The following is a 15,908-nucleotide window of genomic DNA, read 5'->3' on the forward strand; positions in this document are numbered from 1 at the left end:
TTGTAATCTGCAAGTCAATCCGGCTCACAACGGATTTGAGCCGGGTTGGGTTCAAAAAAAATGTAATTATTTTATGCGGGTTAGTTTTCAACCCGGCTCACCCGGGTTGAACTCACCAACCCACCTAATTTAATTTAATTATTTATTATTTTTGTGTTTCAATATTATTAGTTGACATTTTTTTATTATATTGTAGATGAGATAAAAAAAAAGATGTTTCAAGAGAGAAAAATATTATAGATTTATCTATTCAAAACTCTAATATTATAGATGGACAAGTGATACAAAATTTATCAATATTAAAAACTTATTTGTTCGTCTTTTGTGCTTGTTTTTGGATTACGCTTGAATTGTATATATTTTTTTAATTGTCTTTGAAGTTTAACATCATTTTAGAGGAAAAATTATTTAGATTTGAATTAAAAAAATTATATATTTTTTATTTTAAAAAAACTTATAATTAGATGAGTCAGTGAGCCAACCCGTTTAACCCACCAATCTGTGGAGGATTGAGGTGGGTTCGAATTTTTTTCAGCTCGCTAATAAGTGAGTCGGGTTAGGTTGATTCACTAAGTGACTAACCTGTGGTGGGCCAGACTAGGTCGAGTCGGGTTATCTGTTTTGACCGCTCTACCCAAAAATAGGAACCAAATTATGTATTAAACCCAAAAATAATAATTAAATTACATTAAAAAAATTAACCAAATATTAAGACAAAATGACCTATTTAACCAAATTTTTAAAATCAAAAGACTAGTTATTTTTTAACTCAACTTCTAGTCTTGTATAAACATACGATCATGCAAACAATCATAATAGTTAGATTTTCAACACAATAACGAGCACAATAGTAAACTATAAAAGATAAATTAATTATGTATATATACAATTAATATATGTATACTAGAGCAAATATATTTCTACTAATAACATTCATATTATAAGCAAATACATCATTTCAATGATACTTTTTAACCCACATTATTCTATGATCTATATTACAAAGAATATTCGTTAGGGAATGAATCTGTATTAAGTAGGTTGTATAAGAGGCTGATTTGATTAGTTATGATCCATTTAAACACTTATCTATCATCATACAATGTTTTTTTGAGTCATTTATAAATATAAATACAATATTTATAGATTTAGAATATAATTTAAAAGCATGACGAATTACCCCAGAAACAAATGTACTTATTTTGGTCATAAAATTTTATTGTTTTGTAGTTATTTCAACTTACTAAAACACAAACAAGTAAAACGTAAATATTGTGGTGGCTGTGTTCTGCATTTGGTTTCGTTAGGGTCAATGTTACTTTTTCATTCCCTTTATTACACAAATTGGGATAGACGAAAATATGCTGTGATGATAAATTTTGTAATTAAGAATTTTAGATATACGCATTTAAATGTTACAATTGTAAATAAAATGAAAAGCTATATTTAAAGTTGAATTCGTGGGAATTAGCATTCACAAGAAAAGGTTCAGAAAGTGGACAAAATATATATGGCCATTAAGTAGGGAACATGAACAGTCGAAGCATAAAAGGAATGCATCCAAATAAAACAACTGAAAACCAACACGAGAAAATACGTAAAAGAATCTGAAGTAGATTCTAGTACTCCTCTTCCTCCTCGACGCCCTCACCGGACTCAGCACCCACTTCCTCGTAATCCTTCTCGAGAGCAGCGAGGTCCTCACGAGCTTCTGAAAACTCACCTTCTTCCATACCCTCACCCACGTACCAGTGAACAAAGGCACGTTTGGCATACATGAGATCAAACTTGTGGTCAATGCGACCAAATACCTCCGCCACACTGGTGGAGTTCGAAATCATGCATACTGCTCTCTGCACCTTAGCAAGGTCACCTCCAGGGACAACGGTAGGTGGCTGGTAATTGATACCACACTTGAAACCAGTAGGACACCAATCCACAAACTGAATGGTCCTCTTCGTCTTGATGGTCGCAACAGCGGCGTTCACATCTTTAGGCACAACATCACCACGGTACATCAGGCAACAGGCCATGTATTTTCCATGGCGAGGATCACACTTAGCCATCATGGAAGATGGCTCAAAAGCACTGTTGGTAATTTCAGCCACTGAAAGCTGTTCATGGTAAGCCTTCTCGGCAGAGATAACTGGGGCATAGGAGGAAAGCATGAAGTGGATTCTGGGATATGGGACCAAGTTGGTCTGGAATTCAGTCACATCCACATTCAGGGCACCATCAAATCTCAGGGAAGCAGTCAGAGAAGAAATCACCTAATCCAACAGAGAAAAAAAAAATTCAATCAATCCACAGATTTAGTAATAATCACAATTAATCTCATTAATATGCAAATTATTACCTGAGAAACAAGACGGTTGAGATTAGTGTATGTGGGCCGCTCGATGTCAAGGGAGCGCCTGCAGATGTCATAAATGGCCTCATTGTCCAAAAGCACTGCTACATCAGTGTGCTCCAAGAGAGAGTGAGTGGAGAGGACACTGTTGTATGGCTCAACAACAGAGGTGGAGACCTGAGGAGAGGGGTAGACAGTGAATCCAAGTTTGGATTTCTTGCCATAATCGACAGAGAGACGCTCCAACAGAAGAGAACCAAGACCAGAACCAGTTCCTCCACCAACAGCATTGAAAACCAGGAAACCCTGGAGACCAGTGCAGTTGTCAGCAAGCTTTCGGATGCGGTCCAAGCACAGATCAACGATCTCTTTCCCAACTAAAATAGAGTACAAACAACAAATATAACAATAAGTGTAAAAAATTATAATACCCTTAAACAATATTACAAAAGTTAACATAGTTGGGACTCACTGGTATAATGGCCACGGGCAAAGTTGTTGGCGGCATCTTCTTTGCCGCTAATGAGCTGCTCTGGGTGGAAAAGCTGGCGGTAAGCTCCAGTCCTAACCTCATCAATCACAGTGGGCTCAAGATCCACAAAGACGGCACGTGGAACATGCTTTCCAGCACCTGTTTCGCTGAAGAAAGTGTTGAAAGCATCGTCACCACCACCAACTGTTTTGTCACTTGGCATTTGACCATCGGGCTGCATAAAAATCATGAATATCAGCTCTCTGTATTACCTTTAACAATATTTACTCTTCATAATTCCACAATTAAGGAGATTTCATACAATAGTTAAAAACTGTCAATAACAGGAGCTAACGGTTGAAACCAGAAACACGAACACTACATCTAACGGCTAAAAGAACTATCTAATCAGAATGGCTTGCAAGCTTCAAGTGTAGATCTGACAATCGAGAGTGAGATCCCATTATGATTTGAAATAACATGCTTTAAAAGGTCATATTACTAGTAATATAGATCTGCGGCCTAATTAGAGAATGCAATTGCAAAACGGATCTGGCAAAATAAACTATTGTAACACAAAAACAAAAGAGATCTGGCAAAATAATAAAAACGAAGTTTAAATAAAGTACGGATCAAAGAGAAATAAATAACGGAAATATGGAAGAAAAAAAGAAAATGCTAGAATTTCCTTAGATCTGAGAAACGGATATTCGTATCAAGAGCGTAAGCATGTTGAGATGGATGACTTACCCCGATGCCGTGCTCGAGACAGTAGAGCTCCCAGCAAGCATTTCCGACCTGGATACCGGCCTGACCAATGTGAATTGAGATGCACTCTCTCATTTTCGCAGATTAAAAAAAGCGAATTTGAAACGGGAAAATAGGAACGTAGAGAGGAAGAAGAAACGGAGAAGAAAGGCGTTTATGAAGACGCCTTCTTTGAATCTAGATGCAAGGGAAGTTTGGGGATTCATATTCCATTTATAGGGAGATAGGTGGGGCTGCTAAGCTGTCATTGTCTCTAACCATGGTTGGTTCACGGTGCGCTAGCAAGAGTTGAGCTGTCTGCATCCCATGTAACCCAACTTCGTAACCACAGTAGTTAGTTCCAATCCTTTTCATTTTTTGAAATTTAAATTCTTTTTTGCCGCCCGAGGCCAGTCCAAAATTGCCGTTTTTACTTGAATGAGTTTAATAGAGAACAACGGTAAGATTGGGGCATGTCCCTGCTATTCCATTTTTCAATGGACTAAAGTTATAACTTATTTAGTTAAAGAAAAATTATGAGAAACTAAAGTTATACATTACATTTTATGTTTGTGCACGTGCTTTCTTTTATTTAATTAACCCCTACATTCTATTTGAACTTCAGTTAACAAATTCATTTACAAAAGATCTTTCATTTGAATGATTTCATAGTCTCACATACAAGGTGAGAATGATAAATATTCATTGACCCTTGAAGGGAAGATTATTAATTAGATTTTAAATACAATATTAAAAAGTTGTTGTTAAAATATTCTGAAGATCTATTGTAATTACTACTTTAGGACTGGAGTTCTTTATATACAAGAGTGAATATTAAATAAAAATCTTCTTTCTCTTATATTAACTATTTTCAGGATATATCTTTATATAATGGTGTAGATGAAATAATATACTATAAAAAATTATATTTATAATATATATATATATATAATATTAATATAACAAAACATATTTATTTCCTTATTACAGAATTGAATTGAATTTATTAAACTTGTTGAACCCAATTCTAATTGAGTTTTTTCTTCCTTCACCCCAATAATTTATAGTGACATCCCATTATTTTTAAAATTACCATTTACCCTTCTTAAAACAAAAGTTTTGGAACGTTTGGAACAAAATTTTCAAAATACATGAACAGAATTTTGAGATTAAGTTCCAAAGCTTTCTAAGAATCTTTTTTAAATACATTATGAAATAAGCTTTCTAGAACAGCAATTTTTTTTTTCTACGATGCGTTTCCTCTCTATTCTTCCTCAGCAGCAATGTCACAGTGTGGTGCAACAATAAAGGGTATTTTAGTCTTTTTTGTATGGCTGCAATTAGTCATAATGGTAATGTAGTTAATCATAACAGGGGTTCAGTTCGTCATAATATGGGGTGCAGGAAGAAAAAATACTTCTAATTGAATGGGTTAAAAAACTAAACCCACGTAAATACAAGTGGGTTCGGCCTGTAGAATCTGCACCCCAACCTCTATGTGTTTAATTTCCCTATCATTTCTTCTCCCTTCCCACCTTCTTATCAAACAAAGCGGCCCAATATAGTAAAACCAGAAACTATAGTGTCCAAGTTATTCCTGATATGCAATAATAACACTACAACTTAAAAACAAAATTTCCATTCCCATCATTCTGCAAAAAATTCCGTCCCTGAAATCACTCCCCTTTAGCCATATTCCTATTCTTTGTTCTTTGTATTTTCCTACACTAAGTCGTTTTGTGGAGGCCATTTATAACGTAACACTCAAACTTTGAACATCACATTTCGTTCAATGATACTGGAAAGATCCATTGTCATAACATCAATAAGCAGTTCAACAAAAAACTATATACAAAAACAGTTTATTTCACTTCCTTTATGGAGGTTGCATTTCACTTCAGTCTCCAGTGTCCATGGCAAATACAGCAGCTCCCTGTTTCAGTATCTTCATTGCTTGCGTAACTGCAAAATATGTATGGATCTAATTTTGACACTTGGTTCAGCAAAAGTACCGAACTATAAGTCGTCATGCTCAAACCGAGCCAGCTATGAATATAAAATAACAAACAATGGAGATCCCATTACTTCTTGACACTAATGGTAAACAACTACTTCATGATTCAACTGATAGCCTAATGCATGACAAAAATAGTAGCAGAATAGCCAACAAAAAGAAAAACATAAATCAGTTGTCAACTCAGAATGTCAGACGTCCCTTATTTGAGTATGCAATGAGTAGTTTAGCAGTTACCAATACAAAGTAAATCCCCACCCACAAAAAAAGAGGTAACACAATACACAGTGCTCTATTTTGGCCCGTGATATTCCCATTTGCAAGAATCAAGATACAATGTCATCACGTAGTTCATGGTCCGTCATCCTACTATCTATTTATTACATCTGTCTATCAAGTTAAACGGTACACACATTACACTGCAAGCATGCATACTACGAACTAAAACTAAATTTGACTCACTTCTAATAAGTTTGGGTTCACCATTTATCAAAACATGTTTAAGTTCAAAACAATGTTCTTCATATATGAAATACAGGATAGAACCACAAAGGTGTATCGTTACCGTAAATAACTACCCCTGGCATCACACCAATGTTGTCTGCCCGGAGGAATCTTGAGCAATCAGAACTTTTTCTAATTTCCCAACATACCATCGCCATATGGTTAATTGGCTATTTTAGTAAGAAACATCAGAAGATTCAAATCCTTTTATATTAATAATGTTATACACTTGACTGTTGTACTACAGTAATATGTACACAGCAAAAAAGCATGAGGTCCATACATTTTTGGAGAAAATGATCCGAGACAGCTTTATACATATGTTGAAACAGCGTTAGGCTTTGCCTTGGCATAAAGGGGAAAACATGAACCAAAACTAAAGCACAAAAATTGAAAAGAACAACTATGTCAGACCACATTTGGAATACTATCGTTTATTCAAAACAAATAACTACACAAATCAAATCGACAAAGAACTATGATTTCTAACCAGGAAAAAAGACCGACAAATCAATAGTTACAAACATTATTTATTCAAAAACCAGACACTCATGATGCACTAACTTAGCAACTTATTTTCCAAACAACTAAGGAGAAAATAGTTGAGCCATACCAAGGTTTGAGTCCCAGCACTACACATCGTTGATGAGGAGAATTTAACTCAGCAGCTTATAGGTTGAAATCTCTCAGAGTACACGGGGGAATGATAATCCGGCCTGGCTGGTATCTAGGGAATGCAACACCAAAGACTGGCTGCACACCATATTCTCCACCCCAAATTGGAGCAGGAGGCATTCTAAAAGGGTTGGGTGGGAAAAAAAAGTGTCTTGAAATCCCATGTCGTCGAAAAGGAACCCCTTGCGACCTCTTTTTTGTTTCCCAGGACACTGCAAACAAATCTTTGAAAAGCCACCCTCTAGTCTCTCCTTGCCCAAACTCCTCCAAATACTTCTTCTTCCACAACTCATTGCTGGTGGACAAGTATCGCAACTCTGAACAGGTGCAAGCTACTTTGGCCAAATCAACACCGGGAAGACGCTCCAAAATCAAGAGCTTAAGCTCCATCGGTAATCGCATGAAACAAGGTGGAAGATCCAATCCAGCCGTTTCACAAAGATCAATCAACAGTGGCAATGCAAGCCTATCTTTCACCATCTTCCACATTTCGAAAACTTCGTTCCCAAAGATAATCTCTTCCCCGTCATTAACACTGCCCTTAGATTCAGAATTTGCCAGCATCAACTCTAATGGCCTAACATATTTACGTCTATCCAGACAAACATAGTGCAACCTCGACCCAGTATCATCAGACAACGAACCACAAACATTCACAAAATGCCCCAATGTCTGAAATTTCAAATTCACACTATACGAAGCACCATTAACCAGAATTTCAGGCAGGGCATACCTCAACGATATCACAGAAGAAAACGCCGAAGGAGAATCATCAAGAAGGTGAAAACAACTAACCGCCATACCGGAGTCCTTGTCGATTCGAACAAACCCAGACTCAAGAATCACACCGTGGACCGTAAACACCAACAACTTGAAATCACTAACGTTGTTTCCCAGGGCTTCTTTTAGAACCCTTCTCACAAAGAAAGGTTCTGAATTGGTGCCCACCACCACCGCCTCGTCAGATCCATCAATCATTTCGACGGTTTCCACCTCCGCTGAATCCAAAGTCGGATGCTTTTCCACGGTGGGGTTCGAGGGGGCGTCGCAGGCGAGGGTTTCTGGGGAGTTTTGGATGGTGGGTCGGTCGCGGGAAGCAGTCTCTGGCTTGTGGGGGAGGGTTTCGTGGGAGAAGGCGGTGGGGTTGAGAGAGTAGAAGACGAGGTCCCCGGCGGCGACGCCAAGGGAGTGAAGAGAGTCGTTCGGCGAAGAGGCGCGAATTTCGTCCTTTCTGTTGAGGGAAAGGTGCAGAGAAGAGGAAGAAGAAGAGATGGTGTGAGAAACGGTATCAATGAGTTGCTGCAGAGAACATGAATTAGGGACTTCGATTTTTAGGGTTTCTTTAGATTCCAAGGATCTGAGTCTCAGTTTCATCGTATTTGATTCTGTGTCGGCTTCTCCTTTCTGCCTCAGTTCTTGTTTGATGGGAAGACTGATAAACGTTTTGTGTCTCGCAGTACTTCAATTCGTTGACGGATCGATTATAGCTATCCCCTTGCTTTGCATGTGTGAGCCTGGAAACTTAACAAACACGAAATAAAACAATTTTATTATATAATAATATTTGTTTTTAAGTAAATTATTAAATTACAATTGGTCAAATATGTTTCCCTTCGCAATAAATTTTAGAATATTAGTTTTTTCAAAAATTTAAACATATAGTTTTAAAAAACATATTTAAATTTTAAAGGAACAAAAATAATGTAACTTTTAAAGATATATATTTAATATATTTAAATTCTTATACTAACAAAACCCGCATTTCATCCTTAATAATGTTAGTTCGTTTGATTTTTAATCGGTTGATTTTTTTTAATTAAAGTGTCTTATTTCATATGATTATATTTTTTTTCTTCCTGAAAATGAGGCATTTAAATACAAAGTAAATTTTAATTAAAATTCATGAGGAAGTTGAACATTAATCAACCACCAATTTTGCCTTTTGAATCAATTTCTTCAACTAAGCTTGTGTGTTCCAGTGACAGTAAGATCTTTATAACATATCCGTAAAGACAAGTCAGTTTCATCAACCCTCGCATGATCGTCTTCATTAATTTGACCATATTTATCATGTGATGTTCTTCTATGTATAAAATGACGATGATTGGAAAAAATTATATACTATATGTTATATATTTAATACTTACAACATAAGGAGAGGATGTATCTTTTACTCGTTTGAAATTAAAATTAGAAAAAAAAAATGTGCTTTTAGTCATACGTTTTCAATATCAAAATATTTATAAATTATATTGATGAATTTAATCTTTAAATTTAAAATAAACCCGTTCATGTAGGTTTTTTCTAACTTAAAAAAAAACATGATGAATTTTTAGAAATAAAAAAATAGACTATTATTTTCAAATATTTAATTAAGTTTAAGCTCTCGTAAGTTAAACGTGAACTTCTATTAAAAAAAAGGGTCTATGTCATTGTATCTTGTCATTTATTTATTTGTGATTAAAACAACAGAAAATATGTAAATTTTATGGTTAATGTAAAATTGATATTATTGTTATTTTCAAATAGTAAATGACTTTTATTGTTTTCATTAAAAATTAGTTATATAATAAGATTGTTATATTTTTTTATATATATATTTTCACATAATCGTCTATAACTATAAACGGGCCTTCATAGTTTCACATTGTTCACAATACCATTTTATACTAATCATATAATTTAATATTTCCTAATATACAAAAATAAGAAAATAAAATAATGGAATAATATAACAATCACATCAATTTGTTAATACGAGAGTTAAATTATAGATTTTCAATATATGATTGATAATGCCAAATAGTCCATTCTCTTTTAGTCCACCATCATGTAGGTCCACATAAGAAAAACTTTAAAAAAAATACATACAAATAGTGCATCAATTAATTTTAATATTTCACTTTCTCTATGTGTGAGTTTCTCATTATCAATCAGATTGAAATAAGTTAAAGTAAATACAGTATTAACATTTACATTAAATAAATATATCAAAGTCAAACATTTTACCAAAAAAAAACACAAAAATAAACGGTTCACGAAAATGGTTATTTTATAACATATAAACACAATTTCAAAGTCAATTCACCCACGAACATGGTCAATATATTTACAAATTATACACATAAATTCGATGTCTAATGTGACTTATACACTCATTCAAACTCCCAAGATCCAAAGTTTATGTTCATATCTAACTTAATAAGCATATTAAAAAGTACAACACAATAAAACTCTTTAAATTCTTTTTATTATGGAATCGTCCAACCTACACCTATTTGGATCATATTCACATATTATAATTAAATCTCAATAGTTTTGTATGTTGATTATTATTTATATTCTGTTTTTATTTATAATATCATTGGTATTTTTTATGGAATGTTTGTTTCATAATACTTACTTTCATTTATAGATCATAATACAAAATTAACCATCAAATCATGGTTAAAATTTTATCACTTATCCATAAATTTTTGTTCAATAACCAAATAATAACAATCCTCATTAAATAAAAAGTATACTTATAATTGTCTATTTACTGTTTGAAGTATTAATTATTATTTTTTTATATATAAAAAACATGGTTTAAATACTTATTTCGTGTTCATGTTAAGAGGTGAATTTTTGTTTTGTACCCGGTTTTAAAAATGAAGACATTAAGTCCTTATGTTATGAAAATTGTATGACTAAGTCCTATATGTTAAGTTCAGAGTAAGAGCGTTAATTTCATGGTGATGTGACATAATTTTTATCTTCTCTCCTTTGCTGCAGCTTTTTCTCTCTCCTGACCATTTTTTCTTTCGAGGAAGCTTGTTTCACTGTCTCCAAGGAGCTTGTGAGCATTTGAACTACTTGTTTGAATGATTGCAGTGGAATAAAACATAACATCTTCTTCTAAGTTGACTGTAATGTATTTATTTTTCCTATCTCTGAATCAATCATTAAAATAAAATTTGTAACATAAGAGGGTTTGATATATTCTAAGTCTTTGGTCAGTTTGAAACTTTTTCATTATCTTCAGAAAAAATTATCAACAATGAAAAATATAACTTATTTAAAATTTATAAATTAAATTAAACATATAAAAGTAAAAAGACAACTACTAATCGATGCATCATAAATATTTTCTTTACCAAAATCAGACACAGAGCGACAAGAATGCTTTTATTTAAATTTTATTAAATTGAAGTAAAATACAAGGGCCGTTAATGCTCACAAATTTGTTTTGAAATTAAGTAAATTCAATTTCAACATATCAAATATAGTTTATATATGATAAAAAAAAACAGTTTCACAATTCCTGCAATAAATTGTGCTATAACCAGACAAATTAACTCTGAAAATTTGTTTTAACGTAGATATAACATTAAACATAATTTAATATAAATGTATAATTTACCATAAAAGTCTTTCTACTACTATTAAATGTTCCTTTGTTGTCAAATGTAATAAAATATGTTAATGTTTAATGAATTTCAATCAATTTAACATTATTATTTCAAAAAATATTTATAAACGGAAGTTTGAACAGAAGCTTCAATAAAACTATAGGATCCAGGAAAGGATATATAATTTTGATGGGTGCAATAAAAAAAGCAATAAATGAATTTAATAATAGTCTTAATGAATATAAAATAAAATAGTTTTGTTTGGTGAATTTGAAATTTAGAAGAAAAGGAAATTAGAAAAAGAAGACGATAATATGCAAATGAATACACAGAGGTGAGAGAAGATAAAAAGCTCGCCAGGAGAGAGAGAAAAAGCTGGAGCAAAGGAGAGAGAAAATACAAATTATGCCACATCACCATAGAATTAACGTTGTTACTTTGAACTTAACAACTTAACGGACAAAAACTTAATCATACAATTTTTATAACATAAGGACTTATTGTCTTTATTTTTAAAACCGGGTACAAAACAAAAATTCATCTATTAATATGGGAACGAAATAAGTATTTAAACAAAAAAAGATCATGTATTATAAAGTATTTTATGTCAAATCATATGCTACAATACTAAATATTAAAAAATAAATTGTAAATGTATAAATATTAAACAATAGAATCAAATAACAATTACATAAATATAATGATAAAAAACAATATAAGTCATCACATACTTGTCTTAGAAATAAGTTATAAAATTGAAGACAAAAGAAAATTAATATAAATATTTTAAATTACCTAATTATTTACATTTTATTCACTTGAATGAATTTGTGAAAGAGTGATTGAATGAATTTGAGATAATTTGAAGGTAAATTTTTTATTATTTATTTGAGTGTATTTGGAGGTAAATGAGGTAAAATGATTTGATTTGTCAATCTTAATCCAAACAATAATATATTTTAAAATTATTTTTTACAAACGAATGATTTAAGCCATAAAAAATTCAAATTCAAAGAAATTAATATATTTCAACCAAAACATAATTATTTAACAAGACAAACGCAATAAACAACGGTCAGTCCAAATCTTTTAGTGAATTTATTAGTATTAATAATATTAATTTAGTTTTAATTATAGCGCATTAAAATTAGTGTCCACAAAGTTTCCAACATAAAATCTAAATTCCAACAAGAAGAAAACAAGGATGTGTTTCTTTAATGAGTTTTTTTGTTTTTTCAATCTTTTGAGATCTTCTTCGCTAAGAATTTCAAAGAGGACGAGGAGAAGTGACTTACATGGAATGACAACAAAACGCATAAAATTTATCAATGCAAATAATATATACGGATGATTTAATCCTATTTCTTTTAGGTTGAGACTACATCAATTTCTTACTAACACATTAAATATCGCTAATTCGTACATAAGATTAAAAATATTATTTCACATTCTTTTTTACTTATTTATCTGACTATATATCTTAAGTATTATTTATTATTATATTTGATATATATTATTATGTAAAATGAATTGTTATTATTTTTAGAATATCTTGCAGTATTATTTGCTTAAAAATTAAGCTAAATATAACTTAGCAATTAACGGCAACTTAAATTAAACCTTATAATTTATATATATCTCTTATAAAAAAATAAACTTATTTATTATTTTTATTATTATTAGTACTATTATAAGATTAAATATAAATAGTTTACATAACTTTATTGAAAATATTTTATTTATTTGTAGGTTTTATAATTAAAAAATAAAAAACAAACAAACTACAGGTACAGTTAAATTTAAATAACACATTCACTTAAAAGTTAAATTTGGTAAAATAATTATTTTAATTTTAAAAAATTATCTAAAAAATAAATTTAATAAATAAATATAGACATCAAATAAATAAATATTCTTTATATATGTATACAGAAATAATATAATCACATATTATTGTTTACACTTTTTTAAAAGATATGCTCGATCAATCAAGTTAAAATCAAAGAGCTACTGACTTGGTAGTCGTTTAATGATGGCTTAATAACCTATTTTGTCCCTAGTTGTGCTCGGTTGTGTCAATTTGGTCATTGATTTTAAAAAAGTGTTTAGTTGGTCCTTACTTAGTAAATTTTTTGTCAATGTTGTCCCTTTCGTTAAAAAACACTAACGGTGTTAATGGATTGATGATATGACAATATGAATTGGTAACGTGTCAAGTTTAAGTTATCTGCGTGGCGACGTGGTAAGCAATGAGAGGTTGAGGTGGATTTTACATATTGAGTTTTAGAATTTGGGAAAAAATTGAGTTAGGGCACAAGGTATCGGTCCTCCTTCTCTGGCGACGCTGATTTCCTGGTCTCGCCGACCAACACCGGAGAATCGCCCCATCGGAATTCCTGCAACCAAATTTTAAGTCAAAATTCACACAAAAAAAATATGGACAAAATAGGGAATTTTCATACATTATCGCGGAGCTAATAGATCCAATGTAATATCATTTTGATAAAACCAAAACAAATTAAAAACGGTTACACCCATAAATTACACGCTTATCTCATCAGGGAATGGTAAAAAAACTTGATTTTTCACATAAAAAACTTGTTCTGGTGGTAAAGTTACCAAAAATGAAAAAAAATACATTTTTTCCCTTGGTTACTGCTTCTCATCATCTACTGAAAATTCCCAGCAACCCAAAACGAAAAACACCAACACATTCCATTCCCCAAATACATAAACTTTAAAATCAAACCCCCAGATTACAAGATCAAAACCCTCAACCTTGGGCCGCCATCCTGCAAAGAATAATAGAACCATAGGAACAACCCCAAATCGCAAACTAGAAATGACCGTATGAATCCTCAAAACCGCGATGCATCCCCACGCAAGCCCTATTGCCGCAGAAACACCAGAGAACGGAGACCACCACATCGCGAACGCTCGTCCGCTCTTCACGACGACGCCATTAAACAATGACTCTAGCACCACAAATACGTCAAGAATCGAGCCATCGCAGAGGCGTTGTTGCTGCAAGACTCACTACGTCACGAGAAAGGAGTTCGCATCCTAGCCACCCGAACTCACATCCCCAACGTACAAAAACCCCCCACCCAGAACAAAGAAAGAGAAGATAAATGAAGCCTTCTCCCCTTGCGGCACGAACCGATAACAAAAGAAGATGTAGAAATTGAGTGAAGAGAAGATGAAGGTGGGTGCTCGTGCTCCCCTAATCCGCTTCTAGTGAGAGAAGAAGAGTCTCAGGATTGACTTTTGTCCGAGAGAAAGAATGAACAAAGAAAGGAGAAGAACCCAAAACTGGGTTTGGCCGTGAAGGAAGAGAACCCCTAATCAGCCCTAAATCACATTTTTCCCAAATTAAAAAACCCTATCCTAATAAAACACCGTATCTTCTATAAGTCAGTAGGCAAAAAATAATATATTGACATGTTGCCAAGAACTGGTGCCAGATCATCAACTCATTAACTCCGTTTGGTTATACTTAACGGAAGGGATAAATTAGATGCAAATTTTACTAACTATGGACATTTTCTAAACACTTTTAAAAATAGTGATTAAATTGACATTGTCCAGCAAAAGTGGGGACCAAATAGGGTATTAAACCTTTAATGATAATATTCTTGTTGAGAGGTATCAAAGTTAGTCAAAATGCTCATTAACTTTACAATAGGTAGACAAGACAAGTCTTCATATGTTCTCTCCTGTTATGTTTTAAGTGATTTTTTTTTATAAATATTAATATGATGGTTGATTTATGATGTTTATCTAAGCATGATGAGTACCAATCAAATGAGAATTTGTTATACTTTTTTAGTGTGTGTATTGAGATGTGGGTGGGTCCGAAAAAATGTATCATGATACTATGATAACTATTCATGCTCAAATAGAGTATAATGAGTTACATGGTGATAGTCGCAAGAGATCATAGCCACTAAACTATTGGTCCTAGGTGCGAAGGGGACTAACCTTGTAAGTGGTAAAATGATAACTTCCTTATTTATGACTTTGTAGAGCATAAACACCATTAGAAGTACACACATATGTTGAATCCTTGTGTCAAAGACATGTATTTTGATTATTTAGTCTAATATCAACTGTTTGTGTGAAAACAAGACTTGTTGCATGTTATACACATTTAGTTTATAAATTGGTGTATTTTGATTAAATTAGGCCAGACATTGACTAGAAGTACACACATATGTTGAATCCTTGTGTCAGAGGCATATATTTCGATTATTTAGTCTAATATCAACTGATTGTGTGAAAATAAGACTTGTTATATGTTATACACATTTAGTTTATAAATTGGTGTATTTTGATTAAATTAGGCCACATATTTTGTACATTAGCTTATCTTTTAATTATTTTATGTTTTGTTGTGATTTTGTGACGATCACTTTACGATGTAAACAAATATTGAGACATGATGATACGTCGATGAAAGACAAAAATGCGGTAGATAGTTTTATATATTTATTTAGTTGTTTTGTATATAAGTTTTTTTTTTGTTAAAAAATTCATGTAGCTTTCCGTTATTTTGTATATATTATGTCATATAATGAATAATTGTATTAATATCACGTACACATATATTTTAGTTGTATGTTTTGTTTTATCAACTTTATAATATTTTATTTAATAGTTTTATAAGTTTTATCCCTGGTAACTTATTGAAAATGTTATATATATATATATATATATATATATATATATATATATATATATATATATATATATATA

At 32.2% G+C, this 15,908-nt stretch overlaps 2 protein-coding genes across 5 annotated transcripts; both read right to left on the minus strand.

Moving 5' to 3' along the window:
• Positions 1-1,496: 1,496 nt before the first annotated feature.
• On the minus strand, positions 1,497-3,781 carry TUA2 (tubulin alpha-2 chain). Its single transcript, XM_047305369.2, has 4 exons — positions 3,573-3,781; positions 2,823-3,057; positions 2,357-2,727; positions 1,497-2,270 (listed from the first exon to the last, which is right to left on the minus strand). Exons 1-4 carry the CDS (start codon positions 3,663-3,665, stop codon positions 1,620-1,622), a joined length of 1,350 nt encoding a protein of 449 aa, XP_047161325.1. The 5' UTR covers positions 3,666-3,781; the 3' UTR covers positions 1,497-1,619.
• A 1,546-nt stretch (positions 3,782-5,327) lies between these two features.
• Positions 5,328-8,264, minus strand: LOC124831395 (F-box protein SKIP22-like). 4 transcript variants are annotated; one of them, XM_088097694.1, is made up of 2 exons: positions 6,701-8,264; positions 5,328-5,550 (listed from the first exon to the last, which is right to left on the minus strand). In XM_088097694.1, exon 1 carries the CDS (start codon positions 8,134-8,136, stop codon positions 6,757-6,759), a length of 1,380 nt encoding a protein of 459 aa, XP_087953820.1. In that variant the 5' UTR covers positions 8,137-8,264; the 3' UTR covers positions 5,328-5,550; positions 6,701-6,756. The 4 variants fall into 4 exon arrangements, with proteins under 4 accessions (XP_087953820.1, XP_087953819.1, XP_047161326.1 ...); XM_088097693.1 differs by having other exon boundaries at positions 5,328-5,615; XM_047305370.2 differs by having other exon boundaries at positions 5,328-5,531; positions 6,701-8,263.
• Between the last annotated feature and the right edge of the window lie 7,644 nt (positions 8,265-15,908).

This window comes from Vigna umbellata, chromosome 8, assembly GCF_029865625.1.
Source record: "Vigna umbellata cultivar VRB3 chromosome 8, Vumbellata_1.0, whole genome shotgun sequence".
NCBI classification, from domain to species: domain Eukaryota; kingdom Viridiplantae; phylum Streptophyta; class Magnoliopsida; order Fabales; family Fabaceae; genus Vigna; species Vigna umbellata.

Bases quoted from the DNA above. Each gene is read 5' to 3' on its own strand.
- LOC124831395 (XM_088097694.1), bottom strand. From the start codon at position 8,136: ATGAAACTGAGACTCAGATCCTTGGAATCTAAAGAAACCCTAAAAATC.
- TUA2 (XM_047305369.2), bottom strand. From the start codon at position 3,665: ATGAGAGAGTGCATCTCAATTCACATTGGTCAGGCCGGTATCCAGGTC. The intron at 3,058-3,572 runs GTAAGTCATCCA...ATTTTTATGCAG, and splicing joins GTCTCGAGCACGGCATCGGG to CCCGATGGTCAAATGCCAAG. The intron at 2,271-2,356 runs GTAATAATTTGC...CTGTTGGATTAG, and splicing joins TCAACCGTCTTGTTTCTCAG to GTGATTTCTTCTCTGACTGC.